Source organism: Oncorhynchus tshawytscha, linkage group LG15 (genome assembly GCF_018296145.1).
Source record: "Oncorhynchus tshawytscha isolate Ot180627B linkage group LG15, Otsh_v2.0, whole genome shotgun sequence".
NCBI classification, from domain to species: domain Eukaryota; kingdom Metazoa; phylum Chordata; class Actinopteri; order Salmoniformes; family Salmonidae; genus Oncorhynchus; species Oncorhynchus tshawytscha.
In genome coordinates, this window is record NC_056443.1 from 3,473,029 (window position 1) to 3,487,403 (window position 14,375).

The 14,375-nt window shown below is 44.5% G+C and overlaps 1 protein-coding gene across 1 annotated transcript; it reads right to left on the reverse strand.

Annotated features, from left to right (window-relative positions):
* Positions 1–915: 915 nt before the first annotated feature.
* LOC112267817 (platelet glycoprotein 4-like) lies at positions 916–8,080 on the reverse strand. The gene is made up of 12 exons (XM_024445955.2): positions 7,812–8,080; positions 7,369–7,529; positions 6,845–6,992; positions 4,552–4,698; positions 4,272–4,363; positions 3,414–3,463; positions 3,136–3,205; positions 2,396–2,580; positions 1,942–2,060; positions 1,607–1,680; positions 1,454–1,508; positions 916–1,298 (listed from the first exon to the last, which is right to left on the reverse strand). Exons 1-12 carry the CDS (start codon positions 7,932–7,934, stop codon positions 1,131–1,133), a joined length of 1,392 nt encoding a protein of 463 aa, XP_024301723.1. The 5' UTR covers positions 7,935–8,080; the 3' UTR covers positions 916–1,130.
* Between the last annotated feature and the right edge of the window lie 6,295 nt (positions 8,081–14,375).

The window sequence follows — 14,375 nt, forward strand, 5'->3', positions numbered from 1 at the left end:
TACAATGTGATTTATTAGGTATCCACAAGTTTAAATACTTGAGAAATTATACTTAGGCATGGCCTACTTTCCTTCAGAATATTTAAATGAAGATATCAGTAGCTGCTGTTAGAACTAGCTTGGAATATTGGTTAGTTTCTGTTTTGTAGATTTCGTATTCAGTACTTATTATTCATTTTCAAACAGCCACACGTCTTATATATGGCTTAGAAAGAAAATGTCTGCTTTAGAGTGTGCTGGTGCAGGGAAGGCTAGAGAGCTGAGGAGCCCGAACGCAAGTAAAGATTGAACGAGCAATCTCAATGAAACACTTTCCACTGTTACTGTACTCTCTAGAGTAGACAGCGGTATCAAAGCGCCCCGGGAACCGGCAAATGGTCACCTTAAACCCCTTAAAACTAAGGGAGGGTTCCTTGCGGGGAAAAACAGTGCTTTCTTACCAAACAAACCCAAGTGCCATGCAGAAACCACAGAATAATCATCCGTATGGGGGTGTTTTCACTCATTTTGATTTACGGGCCACATGAGGTGAAAGGGAAACTGAATAATTTGGCTTCAGATGTACAATAGAGCGGTTTGTTCCAGTAATGAGAGAACCTAAGCTGGTTAGGTGGGCCAGTTTAAGCTAGACTCATGCCGTGCCATAACCCTACTTAAGACCCCTTGAGAAGCAGGGTATCATAAAACAACTTCACTTCCTCCCTGTTCCTGCCTCCATTGATATTCATGGCTCAACTTCAGTGGGAGCCGAGATTAAGTTGAATACATTTGAATCAGCTTGATTTATTTTTATTGGAGTCATGAATGTTCGCTACATTAATGTCATAGCGATTTCAACCTGCTTTATATTCTAGCTTTCAGGATCCCTGACCAAAATCTAGCAGGGAGGTGTGTGCAAATCAAACGACAATAACATAAAGGAACAGTTTTATAAGAATTTGTACAAAGGAAAAAGTACATTCTAACTCACACAATGTCTACAATATATCCTCACTTTGTATCAGAGCAAGAAATGTGACATTTGTAAATAACACAAATGATGAACGTGCGTGATAATAAGTGACAAGTTACAGCACACTGATGTCCTTGTACCCTCGCTGTTCCTCTGTTGCACAGCAGCATTGTCCCTCTCACACAAGCTTGTTGTTTCTGCTTACCAAACAATGTGCCACTGTGCAGAGTACCAAGGCTGCTGACCCTAAGCCTATCAGCGTGAACTGCACCGTCTCCAGCATGTCAACACGAGATAACAGCTCCTTCTTAAACCTGTCCGCTGTCTCGTCATCCAGGGATGCCGTCTGTAGAAACAGACAGCCGTTGAGGTGTAGCACGTACAGAAACGAGAGGTTATATACTCAGGAAATACTTTGGAAATATGCCATAACAAACGCAAGTTAATAAAAAGTTTTAGAAGTAAGGCCCGGCAGCAGTAAGTACAGCTCAAATGACTTACCTCGTTTAGCCAAACTATAGGGAGCACGGTGTAATCCTTCACTTTCTTTAACACCCTGGAGAATATGTAATGAGAGCGAGATGTCCTGGGATGAGTGTCTGTACATACAATAGTAAAGTACGGGAAAATAATAGACCGAGACATTAAACCTACGTGATGATCTTGGAGGGGCCGTACATCATGTTCACCTGCAGTCTCTTAGCGAACCTCAGACTGAACCCCGTGGTCTGACGGAAACAAACACCAAACACATTTATTCCCACAGCAGTTAGGCCTACTGTACAGTACACGCCAGCAACAGACAATCAGGATATGTCAAAATCTAAATAGATGCGAGAGCAAAAGGATGTCGCTTATTGAGAGAACAGCACAAGAATACCATGTGTGCTAAGACTTTTTTGGGGAGCATATTCACAGATGACTGCATAGTTGGGAAGGTCATTTGACATCTCCTAGAGGTGAAAGGTGAATGGACGCAGGGCTCTCACCGGTTCCACATCCAGGAACGTGACGTGATGCTCCTCACTAGGACCAAGGCCCTCCACATCTTCAACCAGGTATGGACTACCATGCAGGAAGTGAGGCAGGGAGATGTAGACTGGTTGTCCTGGTTGAGAATATCAAAGATGGACACGTTGATCACCTGGTACTGTACACAGGACATGCATACAGTACGTGTCGAACCCACAGTTTTCCCTGACCAGGAAAAACTCTGGGACCTGCTTGTAGTCCAATGGAACTGCAGTAAATGCTAGTTGCTATTAACCCTTTATTGCTCCTGTAAGTCTCTCTGGATAAGAGCGTCTGCTAACATGACAAAAATATTAATTTTATTAGACTTCTGTGCCATTCATACAGTGCTAATAGATCATATTATGATTTTTATCTGCTGATGTCCAGCAGTGCAGGAACCAGTTAGTGACTGTTGCCCGTGTCCCTCACCACGAGAGGAGCTGATGTCCAGGACTCCGGCCAATGTGCAGTTCTTAGAGACCACAGAGTCCGTGCAGAAGCACTGGTTGTCTGGGTTGACTGCAGGGGAGGCTAAGGTGAGCGGGGGCAGTTTGAACCGGTACACCTCGATCCCCTTCAGGTTCAGGCTCCTCTCATACTCAGCTGACACAGACCTGAAGACATTGAAGAACAGTGCTTTTATGAGACAAGGCTCTTTGTTTTTTCCGGGGCCTGACCTCTTGTGGTCATGATTAAAAGGGCATCTTCAAAAGTGAGGATGGGAACAGAAGATCAGGGGCCCTACTTAGTGAAGAGTCCCTTCCAGACTTCAAGGGGGGTGATAAACAAGTAGTACATTTCTATTGACTGTATGATGGCAGTGAACAGGATTAAAACTGATAGAAGTTGTTTTATAGACTAGGGGCACTGCAAAACATAATCAGTCATCTCCACTTGTATTTGTATACCATAACACCATTCTACATGAGATCTGAACATTGATGAGTTATCATCTCCACTTGTCTTTGTATACCATAACACCAGTCTACATGAGATCTGAACATTGATGAGTTATCATCTCCACTTATCTTCGTATACCATAACACCATTCTACATGAGATCTGAACATTGATGAGTTATCATCTCCACTTGTATTTGTATACCATAACACCAGTCTACATGAGATCTGAACATTACTATCCTCCCCAATAGGTAAATGATCACTCCACCTGCTGATGTCAGGGGAGAAGAAGTACAGAGGCTTCTTCTTGTCCAGGAAGGGAGAGAATGACGAGCCATCTGATGAAAATAGTCAGAACAATGGTAAAGCACATAGAATTGAATATATTAACCATGGGAGTATAAGATGATTTAGTAATGATTCTCCAGTGTTCTTAATTTATTTCTTATGCTTTTGAAATGTTTTGGTTGTGTGTGTAAAATGTAATTCAACAAGACAGTGATTCAATGCAAGTTGTTTGCTGCCTGGGTGTTTGGGTGACTGTACCTGTGCCGTTGATCATGTCGCAGTATGTGTTGTTCCAGAAAGACACCTTCCTATTAGAGAGAAATCAGTAAAGCCATCAGTTATTGAGTAATACGACCCAGGCAAAAACTACCTACATTCAGGGGTGGATTGGGACAATAAATTGGCCCTGGCATTTCAAACATACCAGCATATTGTTTTCCTTGAGGCCCCCACACCGGCCTATTTTTTGTTCTTTGAGGCCCCCATTTATTAGCCAGATCATTATTTGGGGCACAAAAAATAACTAGTTAGACAGGCCTACTGGGCTACAAATGGACCAACCCATCTGGCTTTTGCCCAAAATACCAGATAGCCAGTCCGCGCCTGCCTACACTCACCAAAGACCTGTGGTTTTACATGGTTTGCCAGGAGAATTCTACAGATGATGCTGTAAATCCATGACGCCATTAGACTGAACTGACAATATGGACCCTACGGTAACGGTAACAGACTCAGATGTTTCACTTTAAGATGTACGCCAAACAAAAAGCATTGATTTCAAAGTTTAACAACAAACCATGCAACTCTATGCACAAGGACTACTTTGAACAATTTACACAGAAAATGTCACAAAAACACATTTACTGGAACTGTGCAGATGCACATTTTTTTTCTAACAGAATTACAACATTTATTAATTTTATATTTTGTTTATTGATATTACAGTAGGTGAAGTGCATTTACATCCGGTAACGGAAAAACGGTAAGAGAATTACATCCTGGGTCCCTGTTATGATATGGGGGGAAGGTTAGTGTGTACTCATTGCACTATTTGGATTCAACCCTCACAACAACTCTCCATCAACTTCAGTGTGTGGAGGCTCAAGATAGACTCACTTTTCCCCCTGCCAGCTGTCAATGATAGACACTTTAGAGATGTCATCCTTGCCTGTGAAGACACTGTATGGCCCATCATAGGTGCCGTTGTACTGAGGAAACAGCACATCACACCATAGTACCTTACATTTCATTAAGTTATTCTTACATTTTCAGTGAATGTAAACATAAATAATGTAGATTGGTATTTTTTGGAATAGCGTACATATAAAACGAAATAAAGGATTTGTATTATTCTATATAGGGAAGGTGTATGAAAATGATATGCTGGTGAGCTTACAGGAAAAAAGAGGCCCAGTGTCCCTTTCAGAATGGGGTCTTTGTAACCCCAGAGTATTTCCCTCACTGTCCGTCGCTGGAAGAGTGAGACATTGTTTAACTTTATTGCAGCTTCCAGTACCCATGGGGGAAACAACTTGTACCCACCCTGAAAGGAAGGAGAAGAAAAAGGAAGTTGCATTTCCATTATTCAAAACGAGCACATTACATAATGTCAGCACACCTGCATATTACTGCTTCCCCGGCTCATACAGATAGAGGATTGCAACAGAAAGGTTTTATGACTGATGTGGTGACATGCGAGAGAGGGCTGTGTCCTACAAATGGTTGTATTATTGCCTCTAACCTTATAGATCCTTGAACATATAGAATACAAAAGTCCCGATCTGTTATCTACAGTGCCTTCAGGAAGTAGTCAGACCACTTGACATTTTGATTGGTTACAGCCTTGTTCTAAAATTGATGAAATAAAACAAATACTCAGCAATCAACACACAATACCCCATAATGACAAAGCATAAACAGGTTTTAATTTGCAAATATATATATATATTTATTATTATATTATATATTATTATATTATATATTATTATATTTATTATATATATATAACATATAAAAACAGATTCCTTATTTACATAAGTATTCAGACCCTTTGCTATGAGACTTGAAATGAAGCTCAGGTGCATCCTGTTTCATCCTTTTTCTTTTTCTTTTCTTTCCTTAAATTTTTTTTAAATAAATGCCCCCTTTTTCTCCCCAATTTCGTGGTATCCAATTGGTAGTTAGTCTTGTCCCATCTCTGCAACTCCCATACGGACTCGGGAGAGGCAAATGTCAGGAAGGCCGCGAGTCCTCCGAAACACAACCCAGTCAAGCCGCACTGCTTCTTGACACAATGTCCGCTTAACCCGGAAGCCAGCCGCACCAATGTGTCGGAGGAAACACCGTACACCTGGCGACCATGTCAGCCTGCATTGTGCCCGGCCCGCCACAGGAGTTGCTAGTGCGTGATCGGACAAGAACAACCCTGCCGGCCAAACCCTCCCCTAACCCGGACGACGCTGGGACAATTGTGCGCCGCGCCATGGGTCTCCCTGCCGGCCAAACCATCCCCTAACCCGGACGACGCTGGGACAATTGTGCGCCGCGCCATGGGTCTCCCTGTCGGCTGCAACAGAGCCTGGACTCGAACCAGGATCTCTAGTGGCACAGTCTTAGACCACTGCGCCACTTGGGAGGCCAAGATGTTTCTACAACTTGATTGGAGTCCATCTGTGGTACATTTATGATTGAGAAAGGCACACAGTTGACAGTGCATGTCAGAGCAAAAACCAAAAACCATGAGGTCGAAGGATTTTTGATGGTCATTCTGACAGAGCTCTAGAGTTCCTCTGTGGAGATGGGAGAACTTTCTAGAAGAACAAGTATCTCCGCCACACTCCCCCAATCAAGCCTTTATGGTAGAGTGGCCAGACGGAAGCCACTCCTCAGTAAAAGGCACATGACAGCCTGCTTGGAGTTTGCCAAAAGGCAGCTAAAGATTCTCTGGCCTGATGGAACCAAGATTGAACTGTTTGGCCTGAATGCCAAGCATCAGGTCTGGAGGAAACCTGGCAAGACAACACAGGAGTGGCTTCGGGACAAGTCTCTGAATGTCCTTGAGTGGCCCAGCCAGAGCCTGGATTTGAACCTGATCTAACATCTCTGGAGAGAGCTGAAAATAGCTGTGCAGCGACGCTCCCCACCTGACAGAGAATGGGAGAAACTCCCCAAATACAGGTGTGCCAAGCTTGTAGCATCAACAAAGTACTGAGTAAAAGGTTTGAATACTTATGTAAATGTGATCTTTCAATTTCTAAAAGCCTGTTTTTGCTTTGTCATTATGGGGTATTGTGTGTAGATTGACGAGGGGGAAAAATCCAAATCCATACTAAAATAAGGCTGTAATGTAACAAAATGTGGGAAAAGTCAAGGGATCTGAACACTTTCCTAAGGCACTGTACATGTGCACTTCAACCAAACATTCACAATAACACTGGAGTGTTGTGAGACCACCACAGCCAGACTCACAACTAAATAAGTTGTGGTTTGTAAAAACAGTGAAAGCTAGGGCCCCATAACTTATGTTGTGCTCATATAATCCAGACAATTGGTTCCCTTCAACCCCAGCTCTCCTTATTGTCCTTTTTCTCTACTCCAGACAAAGGAACCTCGACAGGGGTGGAATACACAACATCCACTCAGACAGGTAGAGAGAGCCATCACAAGGTAATGAGGTGTCACCCACTTACAGCCACAGCCAGGTTGAGGGAGGTGACACTGTCCTCCTCAGACCCCACAGACAGGGAGGGCTCAAATATGGCCCCCGCAGGGAGCAGGAAGGAGATGGTGTGGTTCTCTGGGTTGGCCGTGATGTTCTCTTTGGGCAGGTACCGCGTCCTGATGGGTAGAGAGACACACACGGACGAGTGTCACCCACCCTATCGTCTCCTGCTTTCTCACCCAGTGACTTTTAATCTCTCGTACATTATATCATATATCATATATATATATATATATATCATATTAGATTGGATTCTAGATTAGATGTATTAAAATATAGGTGTTTTCTCTTCATCTATATTAGAAGTATATATTAAAGAGCAATTTATAATTCAAAGTCATCCAATTATATTTAGAATACAAAGTGGAGATGTACAACACCATAGGTTTTCTTCCTCTATACAGCATTGAAATCACCTAACAGAGATGATGCACATCGTATATACATCATTTTGTTGATCTTTTAGAGCCATCTGAGTGAGTAGGGACCTACTTGTATGTGTAGGGCCCTTTCTCCACCAATTTGGGCTTTGACCCATTCTCCACCACGTCCTGTGGGTTCTGCACGTCAAAGAGCCAGAACTGTCTGTAGACAGGTGCATCTGCAGACACCCAGTTGTCCCAGGCTGTGGTCCCAGGCTCGATGACCGATTCCTGCATTCACCAGACAGACAGCAACACTTTCTATACAGTGCCCTGATTTTAAGTAAAGCAGCAATCTTTTCACTCATTTATTTAAGTTATGTCAACTTTTTAGATGCATTTGGAAAATATGACCTGGGACCTGCAAGAGATTGAACAAATGAAGATGTTTCTTTCACTTACTATTCAGAAATCTACTCTCATGTCCGTTTCTCGCTAGCAGCAAACCCCTTTTCCCGAAATGGACCTTTTAGAAATCCACAATGGTTACAGCTCTAGCCAGCTGACACTCACCTTTGTAACAGTCTCACGGATGATATTGTTCCCCACTGGGATAAGGATTATACCTAATATGGCCACTGCAATTCCAGCCCCAATTCCAGCCTTTAGCCCACACAGCTTGTTACAGCAACCCATGGTGGTGTGTGTTTCTGTCTGTGGTGTATGTAGGTCCCAGCAGCAGCCGTGCCAGTGGAGAGACCGAGAGACTGAGACTGAAGGACAAGTACAGACAGATGTAGCTGGTCCTAAACCAGGCCACCTACTGATAAGAGGTATATAGTAATGTGACAGCTGGGGGTTGAAGGTTGGGTGATGATGACTCCTGACCTACAGATATCACTACACTACACTACACTAGCTGATTGGAGCTCTGCTTAACTGAGGAGGAGTCAAGAAGGAAGGAGATGCTCTGAGAGGAACTGTGATTTCTGTACCTATAAATACAGAGCAGGTCTCTGTATATCATGTTGTGTTAACTGGATATTCTATTCTAATGTTATTTCCTGATGGTATGTGGGTTGCTTTATACCCTCTCCCTGCTTAGAGGAAGAGATGAGATGGTCACTGTTGGAGGTGGGTCGGAGGAGACGAATTGGGTACTTTTCAGAGAATATATCCACAACTCTATGTTTTCAATGGAATTTGCAGGGCTTTACTAATCCCATGCTGATATCGAAGAAGTAGATGCGTAATCTTGATTATATGATTATGGCAAACCATGGTTATGACAGCCATAGATTTAAGTGATATTGGAGTTATCTTCTACCGCGGTCTGGTCAAATGTCAGGTCATTCAGTATGTGGGAGATTCTGTGTCACAAATATGCCCCCTGGTGTTACAAATACAGACCTACATCTTTTGTTGAACAGGTGTATTTATTATGGCAATACGGTACTGACATGCGTTATTCAGGTGTTGTTATCTTAGAGTTAATAGGTTCCTCCTCTTCCCTCCAGGTGACCCTCTGTCCCACATCCATATCTCTACTTTACTAAACACCTTGACCCAGAGGAAGCTGGTGGGAGGACATATAAACTCAGCAAAAAAAGAAACGTCCTCTCACTGTCAACTGCGTTTATTTTCAGCAAACTGAACATGTGTAAATATTTGTATGAACATAACAAGATTCAACAACTGAGACATAAACTGAACAAGTTCCACAGAAGTGACAGAAATTGAATAATGTGTCCCTGAACAAAGGGGGGGGGGGTCAAAATCAAAAGTAACAGTATCTATCTGGTGTGGCCACCAGCTGCATTAAGTACTGCAGTGCATCTCCTCCTCATGGACTGCACCAGATTTGCCAGTCCTTGCTGTGAGATGTTGACCCACTCTTCCACCAAGGCACCTGCAAGTTCCCGGACATTTCTTGGGGGAATGGCCCTAGCCCTCACCCTCCGATCCAACAGGTCCCAGACGTGCTCAATGGGATTGAGATCCGGGCTCTTCACTGGCCATGGCAGAACACTGACATTCCTGTCTTGCAGGAAATCATGCACAGAATGAGCAGTATGGCTGGTGGCATTTTCATGATGGAGGGTCATGTCAGGATGAGCCTGCAGGAAGGGTACCACATGAGGGAGAAGGATGTCTTCCCTGTAACGCACAGCGTTGAGATTGCCTGCAATGACAACAAGCTCAGTCCAATGATGCTGTGACACACCTCCCCAGACCATGACAGACCCTCCACCTCCGAATAGATCCCGCTCCAGAGTACAGGCCTCGGTGTAATGCTCATTCCTTCGACGATAAACGCAAATCCGACCATAACCCCTGGTGAGACAAAACCGCGACTCGTCAGTGAAGAGCACTTTTTGCCAGTCCTGTCTGGTCCAGCGACGGTGGGTTTGTGACAATAGGCAACGTTGTTGCCAGTGATGTCTGGTGAGGACCTGTCTTACGACAGTTATGGACATTGCAATTTATTGCCCTGGCCACATCTGCAGTCCTCATGCCTCCTTGCAGCATGCCTAAGGCATGTTCGCAAAGATGAGCAGGGATCCTGGGCATCTTTCTTTCTGTGTTTTTCAGAGTCCGTAGAAAGGCCTCTTTAGTGTCCTAAGTTTTCATAACTGTGACCTTAATTGCCTGCCGTCTGTAAGCTGTTAGTGTCTTAACGACCGTTCCACAGGTGCATGCTCATTAAATTGGGAAACAGTGTTTAAACCCTTTACACTGAAGATCTGTGAAGTTATTTGGAATTTTACAAATTATCTTTGAGCGATAATGAAAAAGGGACGTTTCTTTTTTTGGATGGGCTCATTGTAATGGCTGGATTGGAATTAATGGAACGGATTCAAACATGTGGTTTCCATATGTTTGATACAGTTCAATATAATCCATTCTAGCCATTACAATGAGTACATCCTCCTATGGCACCTCCCACCAGCCTCCTATGCCCTCCTGACCTGCCACACCCTGTTCTTCGCTTTTACGGGCACCAGGTAGCCTAGTGGTTAAGAGCGTTGGGCCAGTAACCAAAAAGTTTCTGGTTTGAATCCCCAAGCTGACTAAATAAAAAATATGTTGATTTGCCCTTGAGGAAGGCACTCAACCCTAATTGTTCCTGTAAATCGCTTTTAGCATCTGCTAAAAGACACATTTTTATTTAAATGTATTTAATCCCACAGGAGGATATCAAACTCCACCTGAAGATTCACTACAACAGGTGCACAAACCTGGGCCAAACATGACTAAAGCTTACGTGTGATTCCTTGTTCAATATGCCAAAGCAGCATATGCATTCTACATAATAAACTACGATCTGAAAGAGACTGATCAAGCAAATGTTGATTGTCAACAACAAAAAATACTTTCAGTAAAATATTGGTTGAAATGACTGTCTTTCACACATTGAGATACTTCAGAATGACACCATCACCACAGCAGCCTACCAACAGCTATGTGTTATTGTGTGTTATTACACTACAGTCCACGGGTAAGGATCCTTCATCTACAGCACGTGGCTTCTCATTCTCGTTCTCATCTCCAGTCCATATCCACAGTAAAAGTTCTACACCTATTTCAATGTTTGGTCCTTGCTTCGCAAACAGGCACATAAGCATGCCTGTCTTCATGTGAAACAATTTGGAATAGTTACAATATATTAGAGATGACATTAGAAGATGTATGCAATTAAATCTAGTGAATGCAGTTATATTTAATGACATTGCAAGACTGGGGTCATGACTAACATTACCATTTCGGATTACCGCCGTGATTATTAACAGGCGCAAGGTTCTCAGATCTGTCTTGTTTGCTTTTCATTTCACATAGGTTGGAAGAGCTGTCAAAAGTTTTTTTTTTAAAGTGCTGTGAGCTGTACCTCTGTGGCGCATAGTGTCTGTCAATGAGCTGATTGTTTAGGAATTGAATGAGTGTGCATTAACCCATTGAGACATGACATATCTAACCATGCAAATGACCAGAGGCTTGAAGATAATAGTTGCAGGATTTGAACCCATGCCTCACATGACGGAGATGTCTGTGTTAACCCGTCCTGTTCTTTCTTCACCTTTGCTAATAGCCACGCCTTTCCTCCCCACTATCCCCAGGGGAGCCAGTGCCCCCATCTACCCCTCCCCTATGGGGTATCCCTACCAGTGCACCATCCTGGGCAACCCCAGCCCACTTAGCAAATACTGGATCCAGCAACACCACCTCCTACTTCACCATGAAGGAGAGACAGACTGAGTGGGGCTCAAACCCACATTGCAAGAAATGTGACCTTGAAGTGCTGGGTGTATAAAACCCAGCATATACCTCATGAGACACTCCAGAGATCTGACAAGTGCTCATCTGTGATATTTAACCAGACAAGTCTAGAACACTTAAATACAAACATCTTGGGCAAAGCTAGCATTCAAACCCATGTTGGAGTTGGCTTGCCACTCCAGCACTAACCTGTTGAGCTATCAAGGAACTCAGGGGTTCAGAGCTTCAAATGAGTATTGATAACTATGTTCTCTTCACTTGTATTCTCCACCAGATGGCCACCAGCATGATCCTGTGCAGTTTAAACGAGAGGCCACTGAAGGCTCCAGTGTATTAGTAAGTGAAAAAGATCCCGTTCATGGCAAAGTATTTTTTTTTAAATCACTGTAACATCTGCTTCCAGCTCACACTCTCAAACACCTAGATCCCCTGAACGTAGCTCACTCTCCAGCTCACACTCTCAAACACCTAGATCCCCTGAACGTAGCTCACTCTCCAGCACACTCTCAAACACCTAGATCCCCTGAACGTAGCTCACTCTCCAGCTCACACTCTCAAACACCTAGATCCCCTGAACGTAGCTCACTCTCCAGCTCACACTCTCAAACATCTAGATCCCCTGAACGTAGCTCACTCTCCAGCTCACACTCTCAAACACCTAGATCCCCTGAACGTAGCTCACTCTCCAGCTCACACTCTCAAACATCTAGATCCCCTGAACGTAGCTCACTCTCCAGCTCACACTCTCAAACACCTAGATCCCTGAACGTAGCTCACTCTCCAGCTCACACTCTCAAACATCTAGATCCCCTGAACGTAGCTCACTCTCTAGCTCACACTCTCAAACACCTAGATCCCCTGAACGTAGCTCACTCTCCAGCTCACACTCAAACACCTAGATCCCCTGAACGTAGCTCACTCTCCAGCTCACACTCAAACACCTAGATCCCCTGAACGTAGCTCACTCTCCAGCTCACACTCTCAAACACCTAGATCCCTGAACGTAGCTCACTCTCCAGCTCACACTCTCAAACACCTAGATCCCCTGAACGTAGCTCACTTTCCAGCTCACACTCTCAAACACCTAGATCCCCTGAACGTAGCTCACTCTCCAGCTCACACTCTCAAACACCTAGATCCCCTGAACGTAGCTCACTCTCCAGCTCACACTCTCAAACACCTAGATCCCCTGAACGTAGCTCACTCTCCAGCTCACACTCTCAAACACCTAGATCCCTGAACGTAGCTCACTGTCCAGCTCACACTCTCAAACACCTAGATCCCCTGAACGTAGCTCACTCTCCAGCTCACACTCTCAAACACCTAGATCCCCTGAACGTAGCTCACTCTCCAGCTCACACTCTCAAACATCTAGATCCCCTGAACGTAGCTCACTCTCTAGCTCACACTCTCAAACACCTAGATCCCCTGAACGTAGCTCACTCTCCAGCTCACACTCTCAAACACCTAGATCCCCTGAACGTAGCTCACTCTCCAGCTCACACTCTCAAACACCTAGATCCCCTGAACGTAGCTCACTCTCCAGCTCACACTCTCAAACACCTAGATCCCCTGAACGTAGCTCACTCTCCAGCTCACACTCTCAAACACCTAGATCCCTGAACGTAGCTCACTTTCCAGCTCACACTCTCAAACACCTAGATCCCCTGAACGTAGCTCACTCTCCAGCTCACACTCTCAAACACCTAGATCCCCTGAACGTAGCTCACTCTCCAGCTCACACTCTCAAACACCTAGATCCCTGAACGTAGCTCACTCTCCAGCTCACACTCTCAAACACCTAGATCCCTGAACGTAGCTCACTGTCCAGCTCACACTCTCAAACACCTAGATCCCCTGAACGTAGCTCACTCTCCAGCTCACACTCTCAAACACCTAGATCCCCTGAACGTAGCTCACTCTCCAGCTCACACTCTCAAACACCTAGATCCCCTGAACGTAGCTCACTCTCCAGCTCACACTCTCAAACACCTAGATCCCCTGAACGTAGCTCACTCTCCAGCTCACACTCTCAAACACCTAGATCCCCTGAACGTAGCTCACTCTCCAGCTCACACTCTCAAACACCTAGATCCCCTGAACGTAGCTCACTCTCCAGCTCACACTCTCAAACACCTAGATCCCCTGAACGTAGCTCACTCTCCAGCTCACACTCTCAAACACCTAGATCCCCTGAACGTAGCTCACTCTCCAGCTCACACTCTCAAACACCTAGATCCCCTGAACGTAGCTCACTCTCCAGCTCACACTCTCAAACACCTAGATCCCCTGAACGTAGCTCACTTTCCAGCTCACACTCTCAAACACCTAGATCCCCTGAACGTACCTCACTCTCCAGCTCACACTCTCAAACACCTAGATCCCCTGAACGTAGCTCACTTTCCAGCTCACACTCTCAAACACCTAGATCCCCTGAACGCAGTTCACTCTCCAGATTCCAATCATCTGAATTCTAATCACCTGTTCACTCAACTGCATGTCATTTACACACACTATTTAGTTCAGTTCTTTGCACCCCATCATTGTGAGGTATTGTTTGTTTTGTGACACATGTTGTTCTGAGCACTGGGGGTTCCTCTGTGATTTATGCCGCTTGTGTATGATAGGCTAAAGTACAGGCAAAAGCTATCGGATTTACTTTTATCTGCCTATTGCCTGATCTCCTGGACTAGGTTACTAGCATTTTCCCTGCCTGTACTGTTGCCCTTTTATAGCCCCTGTGTATGACCTTCTGCCTGCCCCTGGACCCAGCTATATTCCGTTGGACAGCTTACTGCTTGGTGGTCGAGTGTTGGTTTGTGAAGATGGCCCCCTTATGGTAGGAAGTAGGTTATAATGTTC